A 22,744-nucleotide genomic window follows, 5' to 3' on the forward strand; every position below is an offset into this window, starting at 1 on the left:
ACCCCAAGCATTACATTAGATTAACTGTACTTGAGATGAAGGCGAGATAAACCCTTTCAGACATAAATGTAGTTCATTCACTCATTCCATACAACAAATCGAGTTTACCTATTGCTAAAAGTATCTCAGAAATAACCTCATAAAAAAATAACTTTGATCAATGAACCATGAAAATTAGGTCAAGATCAACTTACACTTACTAAACAGACATACACACCTTACAATTATTCCCTACACCAAATATAGTTCTACTATCGCTATAGTATCTGATAAAAAGACCAAATCATTGATGATTTAACATTGATCAATGAACCATAAAAATGAGGTCAAGGTCAGATAATTATTGCTAGACAGACATGTACACCTTACAAACATTCCATACACCAAATATAATTGACTGGATGCTAATTGTATCTGAGAAATAGGCCAAAAGACAAAAATTTCATTTTGACCACTGAACCATGAAAATGAGGTCAAGGTCAGATGACACCTGTCAGTTGGACATGTACACCTTACAATCATTCCATACACCAAATTGGTTATTATGCTTTGCTAATTGTTGAAGGCTGTACAGTAACCTATAGTTGTTAATTTCTGTGTCAGCTGATGGATCTTGACATAATAAACATTTTCACACCTGTCAAATTTGCTATAAAAGCTTTAGTTTTTGAGATATAAGCCCAAAACTGCATTTTACCCCTATGCTCTATTTTTAGCTATGGCAACCATATTTTTTGACAAAACAGAAAATAAAACACAAGCTTTATTCTAGACACCTTATTGATAATTCAGCTTAAGTTTGGTGGAAATTGGTTCAGTAGTTTCAGAGGAGAAGATTTTTTAAAGTTAGCAAATATGATGAACAAATTGTGTAAAATTGTCATTAAAGGACAATAACTCCTTAAGGGATCAATTGACAGTTTTGGTCATATGAACTTATTTGTAGATCTTACTTTACTGAACATTTTTGCTGTTAACAGTTTCTCTTCATCTATAACAATATTCAAGATAATGACCAAAAACTGCAAAATTTCCTTAAAATTACCAATTAAGTGGCAGCAACCCAACAATGGGTTGTTTGATTCTTCTGAAAATTTCAGGGATGATAGATCTTGACCTATTTAACATTTTTACCCCATGTCAGATTTGCTCTCAATGCTTTAGTTTTTGAGATATAAGCCAAAATCTGCATTTTACACCTATGTTCTATTTTTAGCCATGGCGGCCATGTTTTTTGATGAAATGTTAATTAAAACACAAACTTTATTCTAAATACCCTAGGAATCAATCAGATGAAGTTTGGTTTGAATTGCTTCAGTAGTTTCAGAGGAGAAGATCTTTGAAATAGTTTACAACGACGACAGACGACAACGGACGCCAAGTGATGGCAAAAGCTCACATTTCCTTTTAGGAAAGTTGAGCTAAAAATCAGCTCAAAATCTGGAGGCATATAGAAAAATGTCTGTATAACTGTCATTTTCAACAATTTTCAAAGTTGTAAACCCTTAATTTTAGAGAAAAATTAGCTGAATAGAACAAAACTCAAACTTGATCTGTAACTCATCTTGGTTAACTCACACGCCAAAAAATCAGCCCAATATCTGAAAGCGTTTAGAAAAAAAGTGCGTATAACTGTGATTTTCAACAATTTATCAAAGTCAAAAGCCCGTAATTTCGGCAAAAATTAGCCGGGCAGAACAAAACTTAAACTTGATCTGTAACTTATCTTGGTTAACTCACATGCCAAAAATCATCCCAATATCTGAAAGCGTTTAGAGAAAAAGTCCGTATAAATGTGATTTTCAACAATTTATCAAAGTCAAGCGCCTGTAATTTTGGCAAAAATTAGCGGAGCGAAACGAAACTTAAACTTGATCTGTAACTCATCATGGAGAACTTATATTCCATAGATCAGCCCAATATCTGAAAAAAACTCTGTATAATGGTTTGTTGCGGAATGACGGAATGACGGAAAAACGGAATTTCAGAATTACAGAATTTCTGACAAGGGTAAAGCTATATGTCCCCGACCACTTGGCTACAAAGTTACAAAACTTGGCCAGCACCTAATAAGAATAGGAAAATTCATACTATGTTCGATTTCATTCAATTCAGGGTTTTTTTAGAAGAAGACTTTTGTATGCATTTCCCATAGGGTCCTATGTTAAACTAAACCCTCTGCTGGCGGCCATCTTGGATGATGGATCGTCTACAAAATAACGACACTTGGTCAGCATCTCATAAGGAACATATATGCTATGTTTGGTTTCATTCCATTCTGTGGTTCTCTATAAGAAGAAATTTGTATGTATTTCCCATAGGGTCCTATGTTAAACTAAGTCCCCCCCACTGGCGGCCATCTTGGATGTTTCATTGGCGAAAAAGTAACAACACTTGGTCAGCATCTCATTAGGAACATTCTTGCTATGTTTTGTTTCATTCCATTCAGTGGTCATTGATAGAAGACATTTGTATGCATTTCCCATAGGGTCCTATGTTAAACTAAGTCCCCAGCTGGTGGCCATCTTGGATGATAGATCGGCTACAAAGTAACAACACTTGGTCAGCACCTCACAAGGAACATTCATGCCATGTTTGGTTTCATTCCATTCAATGGTTCTCTAGAAGAAGTTCAAAATGTAAAAAGTTAACGACGACGACGGACGTCAAGTGATGAGAAAAGCTCACGGCCAGGTGAGCTAAAAACCAGTATTTGATGTTTCTAGAAACAACTAAAAAATATTTTTTACTAGAACTAGCAAACAAATAGCAGAAAGTAATAACAATTAGAAACAAAGCTAAAGTAATTGTCCATTAACCAGGAAACCCTTGTTTTACCCCTTTTTTGTCCCTATTTCCTAAACATATTGAGCTATAACCCCCCCCCCCCCCCCCCCAACACAAATCCTTACCATCCTTTTGTGGTGTGGAAACTTGTTGTACAATTTCAGATAATTCTATACATTATATGGACACTAGAAAAATGCTTAGTTGGGCCCAGCCCCCCTTTTTTTTTACCCCTTATTCCTAAACCATAGGCACCATAACCCTCAAAATCAATCCCCATCTTTTGTGGTTTCAAAACCTGAGTTTTAATTTCATAGATTTATATTTACAGATGGACAATATCCTTAAATATAAGATTATCACCTTGAATTCTGCATTACACAAGACAAGGTCACATTATTATCCTGAAGCCAGTCATAACAGTCTGTTGCCATGATACCAACATTTGATCTTGCTAAATTGACACATCTGCAAAAGGAAATATATCAAATTTTTTATGACATGAACATAATAAGAAAACATTATAAAATAATCCTATGGCATGAACATAATAATATAACATCATAATATTATATGTTATTCAGGTCTCAGACAGGGTATATACTGTGACATTCCCGGCTTAGAGTTTATATCCCCTGAGCCGAAGGCAAAGGGGATATAAGCCCTAAGCCGGGAATGTCACAGTATATACCCTTTCTGAGACCTGAATTACACATATATTACGGATTACCCCTGACTTAATGTTATTTTCCAGTGCAGGTATTTGTTGACAACACATACCATATATTGAAAAACCCAACCTGATATATGTTCGGCATACGTGAAGGATTTTCTGATTTGCTGTGAACATAATTTTATCGTGTATGTAATAATTTATAATAACACTTTTAACATCAAATTAAAGTATTAAAAGTGTTAATTGCGTGATTTTGTATCAAATATGTATTATTGACTGAAGCACGTCATTATTTTCCCTCTGTGAACCTCTGACAGTCTAATAGCTTCTGACTACGTCACCGGTGTTATGATGACGTTTTTGAGGTTCCAATTGGGGATAAAAACGTCGTATATACCCCGGCAGTTTCCTGAATATATACTGACATCTCTGTGTTGTTATCCAATCAGAAACCTCGACACATTTGTAATCCGTAATATAATCCTATGGCATGAACATAATAATATAACATTATAATATAATCCTATGGCATGCACATAATATTATACCATTATACTATACTCCTATGGCAAGAAAATAATAGTATAACATTATAATATAATCCTATGGCATTAACATAATAATATAACATTAGAATATAATCCTATGGCATGAACATAATAATATAACATAATAATATATCATTATAATATAATCCTATGGCATGCACATAATAATATAACATAATAGTATAACATTATAATATAATCCTATGGCATGTACATAATAGTATAACATTATATAAATAACACATAGCTTGAAGGGTGATAGACCAGATATTTACCCTGAGAAAACATTGTAAACCAAGGCGTAACAATCTGTGTTTATTAAGTAGGTATATCCCTATTTACTATATAGTTCAACCAATTTAATATTGAATCCATACTGTAGTTGTCGTTTGTTTATGTCATTTATTTGTGTTTCTCGTTTCTTGTTTTGTTTATATAGATTAGACTGTTGTTTTTCCTGTTTGAATGATAACTTACACTAGTAATTTTGGGGCCCTTTATAGCTTGTTGTTTTGTGTGAGTCAAGGCTCCATGTTGAAGGCCGTACCTTGACCTATAATGGTTTACTTTTATAAATTGTTTTTTGGATGGAGAGTTGTTTCATTGGCACTCATACCACATCTTCCTATATCTATGAATCACAGAAAAATGGTTTGAACCGACCTCCAAAAGATCCATCATGATTCTGTTATGAGGAGTACCAAAATTGATACCATGCTAAATTTCACATCTGTGAAGAACAAATAACTGAAGTTTTGTTTTATTTTTTCAAATATTTGGAACAATTTGACAATAGTCCGTGCTTATTACTCATTTTTTAAGAAGTGGATGCCTGCAACAAAATTTAATATTCACGCTTGACACAGGTCTGAATTTGAATTGTAATTAAATATTTGACACATAATAGGTTTATGGTACTGAATAATTGTTAGTCAAAGAACTTAGAATTGGTTTTATGATTTGAATTTATATTAATTTTTTTTGCTTTTGTGCAATACACTATGCTGATAGAATTGACCCTACCCCCCCCCCCCCCCTCCTTTTTTTTTGCTCCCGGTTACAAACTAAAACTGATGGAAACACATCAAAAAATATAAGAGTAGAACTACGACACAACATTAAAATGTAACACACACAGAAACTAACTATAATATAGTAATGGCAATTTTCCCGACCTGGTACAGGACATTTTAATAAAAAAAACAAACTGGTGAATTGAACCTGGTTTTGTGGCATGCCAAACCTCCCCCTTTTATGGAAATGTTAAAAATTTGTAAGGGTTCGTTCCGCGGAACCCAGTGTCTCGCCTACTTTTGCTGTTAATCACACACTCATCAAAAATGATGAAAAAAATCAATAAAATTATTCCTCTCGATACTATCTTTTGATTGTCAGAAGCTTCTGTCCAAGTTTGGTAAAAATCCAGGCTAGTTTAAGAATCTTAAAAATGTTTTAAATACTTTAACTGCAGACTGTATGTAATGTTAACTGGAAGAAAAACTAAGTCCATTTATAAGTAAAATACAGGAAAAATGGAATTTTATTTTTACAAAATTTACATCTGAATACTATCTTCTGATCATAAACAAGCTTCTGGCCAAGTTTCTTACAATTCCAGGATAGTTTAAGAAAGTTATTAAAATTTTAAAAACTTTAACCACAGAGTGAATGTAATGTTTCCTGGCAGAAAAACTAAGTCCATTTATAAGTAAAATACGGAAAAAATGGAATTTTATTTTTACAAAATTTACTTCTGGATACTATCTCCTGATCATAAACAAGATTCTGGCCAAGTTTTGTACATTTCCAGGATAGTTTAAGAAAGTTATTAAAATTTTAAAAACTTTAACCACAGAGTGAATGTAATGTTTCCTGGCAGAAAAAAATAAGTCCATTTATAAGTAAAACAGAAAAAATGGAATTCTATTTTTACAAAATTTACTTCTGGATACTATCTCCTGATCATAAACAAGCTTCTGTCAAAGTTTCGTACAATTCAAGGATAGTTTAAGAAAGTTATTAAAATTTCAAAAACTTTAACCACAGAGTGAATATTTGTGGACGCCGCCGCCGCCAACGGAATGTAGGATCGCTATGTCTCGCTTTTTCGACTAAAGTCGAAGGCTCGACAAAAATGCTAAAGATTTCTAATTTTTTCTGTATATATTTTATCTTTATGTTTTAAAAGATGAGATCTCATTATATTTCAAACTTGATATAAATCCTTTGAGAAATAAAACTAGAGCATCTTAAGAGCCCTGTGTCCCTCACCTGACTCTACTTGGGTTTTTAAAATCGTATAAAAAAAAATCAAAATTATAACAGATATTTATAATAAATTTTGAGGCCAAATTTGATTTAATATTGCTATGTTTTGTTTTCATTACATTCAGTGGTTCAGGTTCTCTACAACAAAACATTTGTATATACTGTGAAAGTACTTTAATTCGTGGGGTACCAATTTTCGTGGTTTTCGTGGATGACTTTATCCACGAATTTAAGTGTCCAACGAAATAAAATAACCATTGTCTAAATCAAGACCTGGAAAGATCCCAATCGGTAGGTTTGACTACTGATATGGCATGTATGATCTAGTCTAAGAGAAGATATTGAATAGCACCAACTCTGAGAATACTTTAATAACAGTCACAGAACTACAACCGCGTGCAGGATTATACCCATTTAATCTTTAATAACCTAAAATGTACAACTTTTGTTTTTAATTAATGAAAGTCAGATTTCCGGTATTGATATGCTAGTATGATAAAGTGTTATATCCTCATAGTTCTCGTACATATAAGAAATAAAAAAATTATGCTGGTCTTGATTTTGCTAAGAACTATTTGGCAATTCATAGCATTTGTTTATGTTACTGTTTTCTTTAGGTGACATGTTAATGGCCTAATTAACACCTTTGATGGTCTTTAATCTGTTGATCACTTTATCATGGGTTAATTAGTGTTATCACTACGATTTGATTTACACGGGTCAATGTTTACTTTGCAATTTCCTTCAATCTAGACTATTTGTAACCCTCGTTTCTAAAGGCTTCAATTTTTCATTTTTTTTTTTTTTAGAAAACTTAAATCCACGAATTTAAAAACCCACGAACATGTAAATATTGCTCAAACCACGAAAATTGATACACACGAATTAAAGTACTTTCACAGTATTTGGGTCCTATGTTAAACTAAGTCCCCAGCTGGCAGCCACCTTGGATGATGGATCGACTACAAAGTAACAACACATGTTCAGCCCCTCATAAGAAACATTCATGCTATGTTTGGTTTCGTTCCATTCAGTGGTTCTATAAGAGAAGACATTTGTATGTATTTCCCATAGGGTCTTATGCAAGGATCCGGAAATTTTTTCACCTAATTTCGGTCATTTTCGGATAACTTAAAAGTTGGTGCCCTTTTTCAAACAAAGATTGTGTGTATTATGCTCATACAGTCATACTTGTAGCATCAACGAACTTGTTTAACTGTTGCATCGCATTTACTTCAGAAATTTCCCTACCATTTTCCTTAAAATCGATTTTGAGCAATAAAAGGAAGGCAACAGTTTAAAAATGAAATGATTTTAATTACTCAAAACAGTAAATTTCTCAAACTTCGCTTACGTTTCTTTCCATTTTTGAAGACAAAATTATAACCGGATGTTTTACGACAATAGTAAAACGACCAATTCCGGACTCATTTCCGGGATTAGTTTTGTTTATCAAATTCACAGGAAATCGTCGGCTTTTTAACTGTTTTACCTTTAATAGTGTTTGAATATTAATTATAATAGTTGGACTTGTTCAGGGCCGTAACTAGGGTTCGAATTCAGGGGAGGCAGGGGGTTGGGGGACGCAGCCCCCCTCCGATTTTTTTTTCTCCTAGTAAAATGGTTAAAAATGACCCTTTTTCCTTCGATTTTCTTACTTGAAGAAACATCAGTATTGCTTGAACCTGGAAGCAATTCTTATGCAAAAACAAGCTGATATTGCTGTTCGGGTGAGCCAAGGCTCCGTCTTGTTCTGTCTTGTAGGCCGTACTTTGACCTATAATTATTAACATTAAATACATTGTGACTGCTGATTTTTTTCTCAACTAAAATTAGTGGCTAAAAATGACCCGTTTTCCTTCGATTTCCTTACTTTATGAAAGGATCCTGGAAGCATTTTTATGCAAACAATTATTATCTGTATTTCAAGATATTTTTGTTAGAAATAAAAAAAAAGTTAAAAAAAACCATATAAATCAAGATCATAGAACGCAAGATATTTTTTTATCGAGGACCTTGAATTTCAATATTGTTGAACACCAAACTGACATGTATATAACTACAACCAGGGAATTTCTATACTAGTATATAATTCGTATAAAAAGTCCCAGCTACAACGAATGGGAGTGTTTAACTACTTAGACATTGACCATAATGTTCTCGTACGATCGGGAGACGTTAAAAAAATGATCCAACAGCTCTGATTCAGCCGGTAACGAATTTCCGATATCATAAAAGATTCACAATACAAAGGGAACTTCCTCTGCTTAATTGAGCACCTAAATAAATGTGAACAGTTAAGTTTTATTCAAAATTGCCGAAAGCAAAGTTTCATATATGTTCTCGTACGAATACTGAATAACAGACGGACGGCCACACGAAAAAAAACCCAAATACTGAAACTGTTTCACTATCGATCAAAATCCTGAAAACTGACATATATCACGTATCATGATAAAACTGTTAAAACTGTAAACTGGTGTTGTTTATAATATAAATTCAAGTTCTTCGTGAACATATAATGATATTGTCAATATTTCATTTTAATACTTCAAAAAAAAATTTGGTGTAGAAAATTCAGGGGAGGCAATTGCCTCCCCTGCCTCATAGGTAGTTACGGCCCTGTTGTTTAATTTAGCATGAAATCATTTTGAATTTACGATTTAGTGTCTAATTTTCGGAAGAGCATTTCAAGCATGCGTATTAGTAAACAAAGCATGTGTGTTTGTAGTGAAACAATATTTTGTTCTACGTAAATTAATTTAATTTTAAATCAGAATTGACAATTGTCTAAGCTGAGAAAAGTAATTAAATAATGCAGACAGTTGTTATGAACTTTTAATTTCTTTAAAAAATTAGTTCTGAGCTTGTGATCAATAGAAAATTTTAATTAAAAACACAGGTAAAGAGATTAGCGATCATTAGCCAATATTTCCCCGAGGCATTACTATAGTTATTAGGAGGGCCCTCAGGATTATAACACTTTACTGGAGTGGCAGTTTTATAACAGGAAAAGGATAACAAACAAAAAATAAGTTCAAAATGGCGATTTAGACAATGTTAGAAACTCGATCTCAACGAAATGACATTAAATGACCGAAATTGTTTTTGTAAAAAAATAAAATTTGTCCTAAATCCCAATTACTCATTTAGGACAAAATACTTTCAGTTTAGGTAAAGACTGGCATATATGACCGTTTCCAGACCCTTGGTCTTATGTTAAACTAAGTCCCCAGCTGGCAGCCATTTTGGATGATGGATCAGCTACAAAGTAACAACACTTGGTCATCACCCCATAAGGAACTGAAATCTTCAGTGTTACATTAAATAGGATAGTTTTATATCTGTTTTAGTTGTTTATACCTATACTTTATTTTATTTTAATTGCTATATATTAAAAATTTTAAACCAAAATTACTTAGTCGTGATAGCAAAATGAGGGGACCATTGAAATAGACGTTTTTAAACTTCTTTTGGACACTTTTTTTTAGTCTAACACTTTGTATTTTATCAATAAGATAATGAAGTTGAATTCTATCCAAAAAATCACGGTACCCTGGGGTGTGACACAAACTCCTTAACAAGAGCGCTTTTGAAAACTAGCTGATGGACTAAATGAGACACTTTTATAAAGTAATCAGGTTTTCTTAAGTGTTTTGTGAATTATTTTGAAGAAATGAATAATGAATATTGTCATGACGATCAAAATCCAAATTCATTCATATGATAAAAGAAAGGTGGAAGATACCAAACAGCTTTTAAACTTGTCACAATTGTCATGGCAACAACAAACAAAAACCAGGCCACAAAGCACATGTCTATTACGTCAGATCAAAGGGGCCAAGCTGTTTAAAACAATTTATCTTCCATGATTTGATTTTAAAATCTTCATTTGATGATACCAAAACTAGTTATAAATATATATAGTAGAGATTATGTCTGTCTTTCAAAAAAATATTCTATATTCTGTATGTTTTACACAACACAGAGCATTCAAACAAATTAAATGGATGTATATAAAAAAACTATAGATAGGTTTGGATTGACACATTTTTTAGCAAGATTTAATTCCCTCATGTCGCCATTTAGGAGGTCTATGGTAAATTGACTGCTGGATTTTTAGAAACTATTTCAATTTCCTTGAGCCTTGTTTAATTCATCAGTACCATCAAGTAAGGATCTTTTATCAGACATGTGTGCATTGCATATTTAAATTTGGCTGTTCAACTAAGAAAATGGAGACCAAGGGAAATAACTTAAAGTGCATCAATCCAAACCTATTCTTTATCTTGAGTATTTTAGCACCAGTAAACGAATGAAATAAGATTTGAGCATTACACAGCCCTTACCTACCTTAATGCTAAACTTTCCATTACAGTATGTAATTTGAGATTGAACAAATGACTTATAATCACAGCTCTATCATAAAGTCCTACATTAACTAGCTGTCCAACAATTTCATCTGGGCGGGAGATCGGTCCTAAAAGCAAAAAGATAATATTCATTGTCAGATTATGTTTATATTTTTTATACGACTGCTAAAATTTAAATTTTTTTGGTCGTATATTAGTATCATGTCGTCTTCGTCGTCAGCGTCGTCTGAAAACGGATGATTTCCGGATAATAACTTTTAAAGGTTAAACAACATGCATTAAAACATAATAAAATATATCATTTATCAAAAAAACATTATTGTCTATATAAAACTAAAAGAGATCACTTCATCCAAATTTTGTTTAATATATTAGTATTCAGAAAATTACTTCATACAGAACATGCAGAATGACCTGTAACTTGTCATGGTAAAACAATGCTTCAAATATCAAATCAATTTCTTCAAGCATGAAGCAAAAAAGTTTGGAAAACTGATTTCCTGTGTTCTTCTGTCTGTCTGTCCATCCGTCTGTCCGGACAGACAGACAGAATATTCAAGCTTGATACTGTCTGACTTTGGATTGTGATAGCATTTATGACATAATATAAAAATAGAAGATGTGGTATGATTGTTAATGAGACAACTGTCCACAAGAGACCAAAATGACACAGACATTAACAAGTTAACAACTATAGGTCACCGTACAGCCTTCAACAATGAGCAAAGGCCCATACCACATAGTCAGCTATAATAGGCCCTGATATGACAATGTAAAACAATTCAAACAAGAAAACTAACAGCCTTATTTATATAAAAAAATTAACGAAAAACAAATATGTATAATATAGGTTTTTGAAACAAAATAATTGTGGTCAAAGATCTTACAAATCTATTGTGTGCAATACTGTGCAATTAAAGATTCTTGAAACTTTTCAAAAATTTGAAATTTAAAAAATAAAAAAAATAAAAATTGAATCCCCTAAAAAACTTTGGGGGAAAAAATCTCCCCAACTTTTTGAAACGCCCTTGGAGCAATAACCCCAAAACTCAATCCCAGCCTTTCCTTTGTAGTATGGAACTTTGTAGTATAATTTTAGAGAGATCCCTACACAAGTTATTGTTTGGAAAAATGCTTGTTTTTGGCCTTTTATTCCAACATGTTTTGGGCAATTAACCCCAAACTCAATCTCAGTTCTCCCTTTGTTATATGGAACCTTGTTAAACAATATCAGAGAGATCCACACACTTACACACAATTCATTGTCTGAAAACTACAAAAATATTAGTTTTTTGTCCCTAATTCCTAAACTGTTGGTACCATAACCCTCAAAATTAACTCCAAACTTCCTTTTATGGTACTGAACTTTCTGGTAATTTCATAGAGATCTATTCACTTAAACTGAAGTTATTGTCCGGAAACCAAAATGTCCTGGCACGCAGACAATGAATCATAGCATTATACAAAGCAAAACAATGTTTGTAGTCGTATAAACATTGGTGCAATTTGGCAATCTAACTTGGCCTACATATTTCTGTAAAAAATAAGTGTTGTGCCAAATCCCAATCTTCTATTTCACTCATTAAACTTTCAGTCTGGCAAATATGACCAATTCTTGACTCTCCTCTAACAAAATTTCTTTATTTCTCAATATCTCATATTATTGCATAGCAATATAATATTTCCCACAGAAAGTAACCGTAAGCGTGCAATAAATTCTAATATTGCACTAGTGCAATAAATCTTCAAAATTCATGACATCATCAACGACAAAATCTTAGTTTAAACCACTTTTTTACTTTCAAATATGATATTGCTATACAATAAAAGGGTTATTGCATGAATATTGGGGAATATTGTCCCTTGTAGAACATATATTGCACTCACAAGCTCGTGCAATATAAAATTCTACTCTGGACAATATTCCCCAATATTCATGCAATAACCCTATATTATTACTGTAGGCACTAACCATTTATCTTTGGTTTGTATGTGTTTTTCAAATGAACATGTTGAAAAAAGAAATATGTTTGTATATACCAGAATGAAAACCTTGGTCAGATTGTTTACCATACAATCTTAGTACATACCAGAATGAAAACCTTGGTCAGATTGTTTACCATACAATCTTAGTACATACCAGAATGAAAACCTTGGTCAGATTGTTTACCATACAATCTTAGTACATACCAGAATGAAAACCTTGGTCAGATTGTTTACCATACAATCTTAGTATATACCAGAATGAAAACCTTGGTCAGATTGTTTACCATACAATCTTAGTACATACCAGAATGAAAACCTTGGTCAGATTGTTTACCATACAATCTTAGTACATACCAGAATGAAAACCTTGGTCAGATTGTTTACCATACAATCTTAGTACATACCAGAATGAAAACCTTGGTCAGATTGTTTACCATACAATCTTAGTATATACCAGAATGAAAACCTTGGTCAGATTGTTTACCATACAATCTTAGTACATACCAGAATGAAAACCTTGGTCAGATTGTTTACCATACAATCTTAGTACATACCAGAATGAAAACCTTGGTCAGATTGTTTACCATACAATCTTAGTACATACCAGAATGAAAACCTTGGTCAGATTCTTTTCCATACAATCTTAGTACATACCAGAATGAAAACCTTGGTCAGATTGTTTACCATACAATCTTGGTACATACCAGAATGAAAACCTTGGTCAGATTGTTTACCATACAATCTTAGTACATACCAGAATGAAAACCTTGGTCAGATTCTTTTCCATACAATCTTAGTACATACCAGAATGAAAACCTTGGTCAGATTGTTTACCATACAATCTTAGTACATACCAGAATGAAAACCTTGGTCAGATTGTTTACCATACAATCTAAGTACATACCAGAATGAAAACCTTGGTCAGATTGTTTACCATACAATCTTAGTACATACCAGAATGAAAACCTTGGTCAGATTCTTTTCCATACAATCTTAGTCTAGCATCCACCAACATAAACTCTTTCTCAATATCAACAAGTTCAACAATCTCCAGTTTCTTCGTCACTAAAATACAACATGTTACATGTTATATGTTGAATAAGGTAGCACAATACAAAGATTTTTCATCCCCAATCAGACATCTTTAAACAAAAAAAGTCTGTATAACTGTGATTTTCAACAATTTTCAAGTTGTAAACCCTTAATTTTTGCAAAAACTGGCGGAGTGGATTGAAACTTAAACTTGATCTATAACTCATCATGGTTAGCTCACATACCAAAAATCAGCCCAATATCTGAAAACATTTAAAAAAAAGGTCTGTATAACTGTGATTTTCAAAAAATTATCAAAGTCCAAAGCCCAAAATTACAGCAAAAATTAGCCGAGCAGATCGAAACTTAAACTTCATCTGTAACGCATCATGAGTAACTCACATACCAAAATCAACCCAATATCTGAAAGCGTTTAGAAAAAAAGTCTGTATTACTGTGATTTTCAACAATTTATCAAAGTCCATAGCCTGAAATCTCGGCAAAAATTAGCAGAGCGGAACAAAACTTGAACTTGATCTGAAACTCATCTTGGTTAACTCACATGCCAAAAATCATCCCAATATCTGAAGGCGTTTAGAAAAAATTTCTGTATAATGATTTGTTGCAGAATGACAGAATTACGGAATGACGGAATTACAGACAAGGGTAAAACTATATAGCACGGACAACTTTGTTGCGGGGCCATAATGACCTAAAAGAGTTTGAACATATATATTCACATTCTGACTTTTTAAATGCCCATTTAATTAGGTGTGTGAATTTTTTCTTAATGAGAATGTGAGGCAATGTGGTATATAGATCTATATAGGGTAGAAAAATCAAAACTTTGAACAGATTCAAAATCACCAATATAAGCATGCAATTTATCAAGTACTTCCAACGAGTTTTTGGCACTCCCAAAGTAATTAATTCCACTATTTTCTAAGGCCTTATTTGAACAATTTATTATCAGGTTTTTGATTGTACCAAGTATACTGGTGAGAAGAATAGACAATTTAGTAGTGGAACAATGGCTTGAAGACAAAATAAATCTGTATTTGTAAGGTGTTTTGTGTAGCTTCGGAAGCCAGTACATAGTTGAGACTTTCATTGTATTTGGTTCTGCTTGTAAAAAGGCAGCTAAAAGTTTATGTTTGATACAGATGTCATTTTCTGAAAATGGAGTCAGTTGGAATGTAGATAAAGAGGTTCTACTACAGTTATCACAAGGGTTTTCTTTTTTTTGGCTGGTTGTAAAACATTTCATATAATGTTATTTCAGTTAAATTAGAGTCAAAGGTCAAGAAAAAATGTTCCAAAGTTTGCTACAAATAAACAAAATGCCATTTTCTGGTTTTATGATAAAAAAATTCTAAATATCAAATGGACCTTATGGAATAGCATGTAACAATTTTAAGTAACAAAGTTGGACCAATGCTTTCAATCTTGAAGCTACATGTAAGAGAGAAATGCTTGTGAAAGGATAGACTGATTGAGTGATTGGTTTTCAATGCCATTTTCAGCACAATTTCCTATTTTGTTGCAGTCAGTTCTTATTGTTGGAGGAAGACAGAGTTACCGGAGTTACTGTGTTTATATTTGTGAACTAGTACTACAACTTACTAATTTCTTGCTTCTCAATCCCATCGTATAAACGCTTTGGTGAATATACAGTGTAATCGCCATGGAATACCTGTAAACAGTAAAAGGATAATACACAGTGTATTCGCCATGGAATACCTGTAAACAGGAAAAGTATAATATACAGTGTTTTCGCCATGGAAAACATGTAAACAGGAAAAGGATAATATACAGAAGATAAATAACTATTTAGAATCGGCAAATCAAATAATGGCAAATGCCATTTTTGTTAAACAGAAAACGAAACTCTCACACACCTTTTTCACAGCTGTAACATTATAATGGTTGTTTGGGAACATATTTTTGATGCGCTTAAAAAATATAATGTACTAATAACACAGTATATATTCCACTGAGCGAATAACTTATATACTATGTTATTTATGTTGGCCTAATTTGTGTTGTATGGCCTGATAGTTGTTTACCAAATAATCTTATAACTGTGCAGTTTAGGAATCACTGGAACATTCACAGAATGATTGGAACTTTCTAGAATGATCCTTATAAACGATGCGTAATTTAAACTTCTACGTTATTCCAGAAACTTCCGTTGTAACTTTCCAGGATTTTCCACAATGTTCCATTATAGAGTGTTCTAGAATTTTCCATGACAACACTATATATACAGACACTAAAGTTAAACTCTGAGAATTAAACTTGGACATAGACATTGATAGACATTAGTATTCACAGCATTTGGATTGACACTTTTATTCTACAAACAACATCATACTGGATTGTGACCTTAGTAGTGAACATAATATTCAGATTGGATTCCGAAAGATTTCCGGATACAGATAAAGATAACAGATTGGACTCATATTTTGACAGTTAAGTTAACAGTAATATTTGTGTAATACCTTTTGTAAACTTTTGTATAATAAATATTGTTAAATTTTATTATTGATTTGTGTCTTTTGTTGGCTACAATTTAAAGGCGATTTCTGGCCGTAACAACTAGGAATGTACAATTACAACAAGAAGTACAATATCATAAATAATACGATTATGAATACAGTTAAATGGATTATTTGGAAATGTAGGAATATAATCAAATATCAGTCTAAAAGTTTTATTTCCAGTCAATTGATAGCATATGCAAAACGGGAACTGTGCAGTTTAATTGAATCTATGGATAAATCATTATCTTCCAAAAAAGAAAATTTTGCAGCTGAAATAAAAGTTATAATAAATCTTATACATAAGTAAGTGACTTAATAATTTGTACTTACTTTTATTTCCTTTTTAGAACATTATACATCCAATAATAGAAATATAAAATACACACACTTACAAGGTCGAGCATGTGACCTATAAAATCACTGACCGACACATTACAATGTAATCTAGGTGTTAAAAGTACAAAAAATTAAATGTCAATTATAAGTAAAGGTAAATTATTGTGTAGATTGTAGCGTCTTTTGGGGACTTTTGGTGTATTTTATTTACTGTAGAATGTTATAAATATTTTATACGCAAACTCTGTCTGTGTAATTAATATGAATGTATAACTTATGTATGCAAAAAATATAAAATAGATTTTTTTGTATAATAGAGTCCACCGGACGATGGATCCCTGGACGATAAATCATTGTAAACACAGGGCCCCTTGTGTATACTTCCCTGGGTTATACAAGGTAAATTATATTCAGGTGATTTTCAATAAATGTATTTCAAGTCTTAAAAAAAAAATAAAAAAATATTCAAATCTTGCTACAGATAAAATAAAATAACATTGACATGTTACCTTTGGTTTAGCAGAAGGAACAGGCTTAACAATCCAAGCATATTGAGAATCCACCAGTCGTAATGCATTCATAGCTGCCAAATAACATTGTGCTTGTCTTTGCAGACCTCTTTTTCCAGGACATTCACGACTCAGTCTCATTGCATGTTCATACATCACACTTCCAGCTAAAAAACAAATCATCAACCTTTTTAATTTAGATATAAACAAGAATGTTTCCCTAGTACACAGATGCCCCATCCACACTATCATTTTCTATGTTCAGTGGATGGACAAACAGACAAACAAACAAACGAAAGAATGAACAAACAGACGAACGAATGTTTGAAATCAACCAAAGTTTAATTTTATATCACTCAAACCTTATTATGGACTAATTTGAAAACGGGGTCAAAATAAAAAGTATAAATGCAAGATAAGATTAAATGTTTCATCTAGCAGCAATTATTCAGTTTTTGATGAATTTGGACCTCAATGTAGACCAATTTAAAAATGGAGCCCAATATATTAAAAAATGTCATATTATGACAAGGGCAAGGACTTAACATTGACCAATGAGCAATGAAAATGAGATCAAAGTCAGAGGGTACATGCCAGACAGACATATATACACCTTAAAACAATATACAATATAATAATGAAATATATACAATATAATAATGAAATGTATACAATATACAATTGTAAATAGATATAAATGAAAAAGCATATTAATGTGCACAATTTATGAAAAATTTGTAACATTTGTTTTTAAAGAAACAAGTGTAGACTGATTTTTACTTTTTAAAAACAGACAAAAACACAAATGAAAATGAGGTCATTCATGGTTAGATGAAACCTACCAGAATGACATGTATCCACTACAGTCATTCCACTACATACAGTTGACCTACTGCTTATAGTATTTGAGGAACAAACAGACCTTATCACATAACTTGAACCTTGATCCATGAAATGAGTTACAGGTCAGGTGAACCGTGTCTGACTTAAGAGATAGCTATTTTATTTGAAGCTTTGCAGAGGTCCAGGGGTAGTTTTACTGTCGCAAATTTAATTTATCTGTGTTGCCTAGCGGAGAAAGGTTAACAGGTATTTGTGACAGTAAAACTACTGATGGATGTCCACAAAGCTTAAAATCCAATACAGTTATCTCTTTTCTAATGCAAAACAAGTTCATAATTCCATTTTCATCATTATTTCAGAGTAAAATTTTCATTAAAGAAAATTCAGCGAAAAGGTGTTATTTTCTATGGTCCCTAAATTAGGTGATGTCATAGGTATAATTCTGCCGTCAAATGTAAACATTGGCTTTTTCTGGCTTTTTGTCCGCTTTAAAAAGTAATAAATTTGATAAAAAGAAGATTTCTAGATGCTACATGCAAGTTTTTCTGTTTGTTATTGTAGAAATTACATGTCAATACATTCCACAATTCAAAATGTCAGCTTCCTTAGTTACAGACAAGGAGATAGCGAATTATTGCTCAGTAGGTGAAACATTCTTTGGTTTTACACTGTTCGAAAGATTAATATGTTTTCTTTAAAATGAGCCTTAAATGAAAATTATTATAGGCCCAGAAATAATTTAATAAATAATTAAAGCATATTCAATTAACCTAAACTCATTTTTTGCATCAATAAAATTTAATATAAACAAAAAATAATTGCAACAGGATGCTGTGACGAAGTCTCACGAACAAATCCTCCATAATTGAGTCGAACTATTTCTCTGGTCCAGTTGACTTCGAGATAACGAAGGGATGGGAACTTCAACCATTTCTCAAATTCTCAAACAGGAGGGGTGGGACTAAACACAGGGGACTCCCCCAAATTATTTTCATTTGATTTGTTTTATTGTCCCATACAAGAATATATTTTCAGGGATGGGGATCTCGACGGTTTACTAGATAATAGTACATTTTCAAATTGAAAGAGGTTGGGATGACTCCCAGGGACTCACCCTAAATTTTGTTTAATTTTTTTTTTTTTTTATTGTCTTGTTCTCATTACTGAAGACCCCATTGTGTCTATCACTTACTGTTTTTCAGAAATACTATCACTTACTGTTTTCGAAAATAGACATTTGAAAATCAAAAAAATAAAATCCCACAGGGTTCTCTGGTAAACCCCTCCATTCTTCAGGCCCCTCCAAATACCCCTAACGATACCCCAATGCACAAACAAAATATTAGTGCCTCCTCTAGACATGTTAGTCTAACATTTTATGAAACCCTAATTAAACTGACAAACGGTCAGAGTTGTCTTCTTAGACAGTTCGAGTGGATTCAGTTCAAGTGTTTCAGGGACGAGTTGTCCAAATTACTTAAAACATCCCATCGATGTTGATTTCGGGACCTGTTTCATGACCTCATTTCATTCATATCCAAAATATCCAAAATCTAAATTTATACATCCATGGATTGTTTCAGCATATTAAAGAATTCGAAGGATTCAATTTTTGAGGAAACCAAACAAAGTTTAGTTTATGACCCTTTTGACCTCTATGTGGACCAATTTGATAACATTTGATAACAGGGTCCAAAATCAAAATCTAAATACATGGTTAGATTTAGCATACCAAAGAACTACATATATTCAATTTTTGATGAAATCAAACAAAAAAGTTTAATTTTGGACCCTTTGGACCTTATGTGGACCAATTTAAAAACAGAGACCAAATTCCAAGCACTTAATAAACTGTAAGATTAAGCATATTTAAGAACCTCAAGAATTCAAGAATAAAACCCCGTTAAAATTGGCCAAGAAATAAGCAATTTATACAAAGTATTAGAAAAGTATTGTTTTTGGCCCCTTTTTCCGAAACAGTTTGGGCCATAACCCCCAAAATCAATCCCAACCTTTTATTTTTTGGAATGGAACGTTGTGGAACAATTTCAGAAAGATCCATAAACTTTCACACAAGTTATTGCCTAGAAACTAGAAAAATACTTAGTTTGACCCCTTGTTCCTAAACTGTTGGGACCAAAACCCTCAAAATCAAACAGCACGTTTTGCCATTTGGGAAATATAAACAACTTATAATTACAGATTTTCGGAGATGAAATATTTCATACAATTGTTCTTTGACAAGGTAGCCAAAATCACAGGTGATAATAGACTATGTACGGATTTCTATTGAGCACTACTACTCCCTGTGATTTTGGGTAGTTCAACGATCATTTAAGGTTTTTCTGGTCATATTTGTTGTACTTCAGGAATAAAAGTATGAAAAAAATGTCCAATTAGTTATAAATAACATAATAGCCAGCTAGATTATAACATTTGTATAACAATGGCACGTTTTTCAGCATTTATTGGGTAGAACACTAATCTAGTGTGCTCACATAAGGCAGCTTGACTGCCTAAAAATTTCAAGCAGTCACTGAACCAAGAAAATGATAGACAGAGACTTTTTTACTTTAGGTATCTGCATACAAGATATGAAGCATCCAGTCTTTTACCTTATAAAATATAAAGCTTTAAACAATTAGTTTACGTTGACACTGAATAGTTATAAGTACCTATGTCTTGCATATTGCGACTTTTGTTGCAGATGAGACAAAAATGGTATATATGTCAGCAACAAAATATGGTCTGATAGCTAGCAAGGAGATGAGGGACTTGTTGGATATAATGACATATCCTATTTCATCCCTGATTTATATGATAATGACATATTCTATTTCATCCCTGATTTATATGATAATGACATATCCTATTTCATCCCTGATTTATATGATAATGACATATTCTATTTCATACCTGATTTATATGATAATGACATATCCTATTTCATCCCTGATTTCTTTGATAATGACATATCCTATTTCATCCCTGATTTATATGATAATGACATATTCTATTTCATCCCTGATTTATATGATAATGACATACCCTATTTCATACCTGATTTATATGATAATGACATACCCTATTTCATACCTGATTTATATGATAATGACATATTCTATTTCATACCTGATTTATATGATAATGACATATCCTATTTCATACCTGATTTATATGATAATGACATATCCTATTTCATACCTGATTTATATGATAATGACATATCCTATTTCATCCCTGATTTATATGATAATGACATATCCTATTTCATCCCTGATTTATATGATAATGACATATCCTATTTCATCCCTGATTTATATGATAATGACATATCCTATTTCATCCCTGATTTATATGATAATGACATATTCTATTTCATACCTGATTTATATGATAATGACATATCCTATTTCATCCCTGATTTATATGATAATGACATATCCTATTTTATACCTTTTCTCCAGTTTGTTCTGTTGACATGAAAGGCATACAACAAGTCGTAATAATTCTGTGATGTCAAATCCACAGATCTGGCTCGGCTCTCTAGTATGGACACAACTTCATCTTCAAGGTCAATGTATGGAAAGGAAACTATAGATTGTAGATCTCCTCTCTCACTTAATGTCACTAGTAACTGTCTTAAACAATCCTTCCTCCTACAACAGAAAGTTCAATAAAACATATCATTATCCCTTACATGATCTTTATACATATATTTTAAACAATTCTATTGGGTGAAATATTATCACATGGACATGGAATAATTCAGTTAATTTTCAGTCAATTGCAAGGAAGGATGAATAACTATAAAAAATTTCCCTATTATTCATCGGCAAATAACCTTTTCAGTTTGATGATTTGTACTTGAGTTATCTCCCATGACGTCTCAGGTGTAAATAAACAAAATGGCAGCGTTCCTGTCACACTGGAAGCCTACAGAGAGACGAGGAAATAAGGCATTGGACATGAATAGAGTGCCAGCAGCCGATGCTATATCTTGAGGGCCTCAGGGAAGATTAGTTTATCGTAACTAACTGAGTTTACCCTATTTAAATAAAGAATTTATCATTATTATTATTAGTGTTGTCAAATGGTACACTTTTGCCTAACCAGTTACTCGTATAATCGTTCGACCGATTAACCGGTTAACCAGTAGTTTAAGTTAATGTTTGAAGGCCTTATCAATAGTACCCTACACCGTGATATAAGAAGATGAGGTATAAGTGTCAATGTGACTACATTCCATCCAAGTCATACATTTACGTTTTTATAATACGATGAATTGAAGTTTGGCCTTCGGTTTTATAAGGCTTGTCTGTGAAGATCCCTGTCAAAGTTTGACTTTTAATAATCAAATACACGATAACAACTATGGCATTTGTACTTCAGAGTGAAAAAACTGTCTTGATCTCGTAGAATTGAATATGTCTGAAACCGATGATTCTTCCATTTTGTCTTCTTGTTTCCGAAAATAATGTGAGGTGTTTCAATTAAAATGGATTAATCCTGATATTCGTACTATCAAGTAAACATTGATTACATTTACATTGGTTTGCTTTTTACAGTTTTTGAGTTAGCATTTAGTTTAAAGTATGACAAAGACTTGCACGACGGAGATTGCACATTCAGATTTTGGTCTACACAAAGATCAAAAATGAAATAATGAAGTAAATTGTAAAATTTAATCGTATTACTGATTAAAAATTACTGTTTAAAAAAACATGAAACTAATTATGTTTCCTTAAGATCTTGCTCCAGCTGAGAGACAAGTTCTAATTAATTTTATATTTTTGGATTAACAATACCAATCAATATACTGGCCAATTGATCCGTCAAATTT

The 22,744-nt window shown here is 32.3% G+C and overlaps 1 protein-coding gene across 1 annotated transcript in view; it reads right to left on the reverse strand.

The window, feature by feature from the left end:
- LOC143083792 (nuclear pore complex protein Nup160-like) overlaps nt 1–22,744 on the reverse strand; it is a 157,113-nt gene that overhangs the window by 20,879 nt on the left and 113,490 nt on the right. The window contains exons 26-31 of the mRNA XM_076260147.1: nt 21,358–21,560; nt 17,059–17,225; nt 15,294–15,363; nt 13,593–13,703; nt 10,633–10,759; nt 3,151–3,255 (exon numbers count right to left, since the gene is read on the reverse strand). Coding sequence (XP_076116262.1) covers nt 3,151–3,255; nt 10,633–10,759; nt 13,593–13,703; nt 15,294–15,363; nt 17,059–17,225; nt 21,358–21,560 — 783 coding nt within the window. The remainder of the gene's footprint in view (nt 1–3,150; nt 3,256–10,632; nt 10,760–13,592; nt 13,704–15,293; nt 15,364–17,058; nt 17,226–21,357; nt 21,561–22,744) is intronic.

The sequence above is a fragment of the Mytilus galloprovincialis genome, chromosome 7 (genome assembly GCF_965363235.1).
Source record: "Mytilus galloprovincialis chromosome 7, xbMytGall1.hap1.1, whole genome shotgun sequence".
Lineage (NCBI taxonomy): Eukaryota > Metazoa > Mollusca > Bivalvia > Mytilida > Mytilidae > Mytilus > Mytilus galloprovincialis.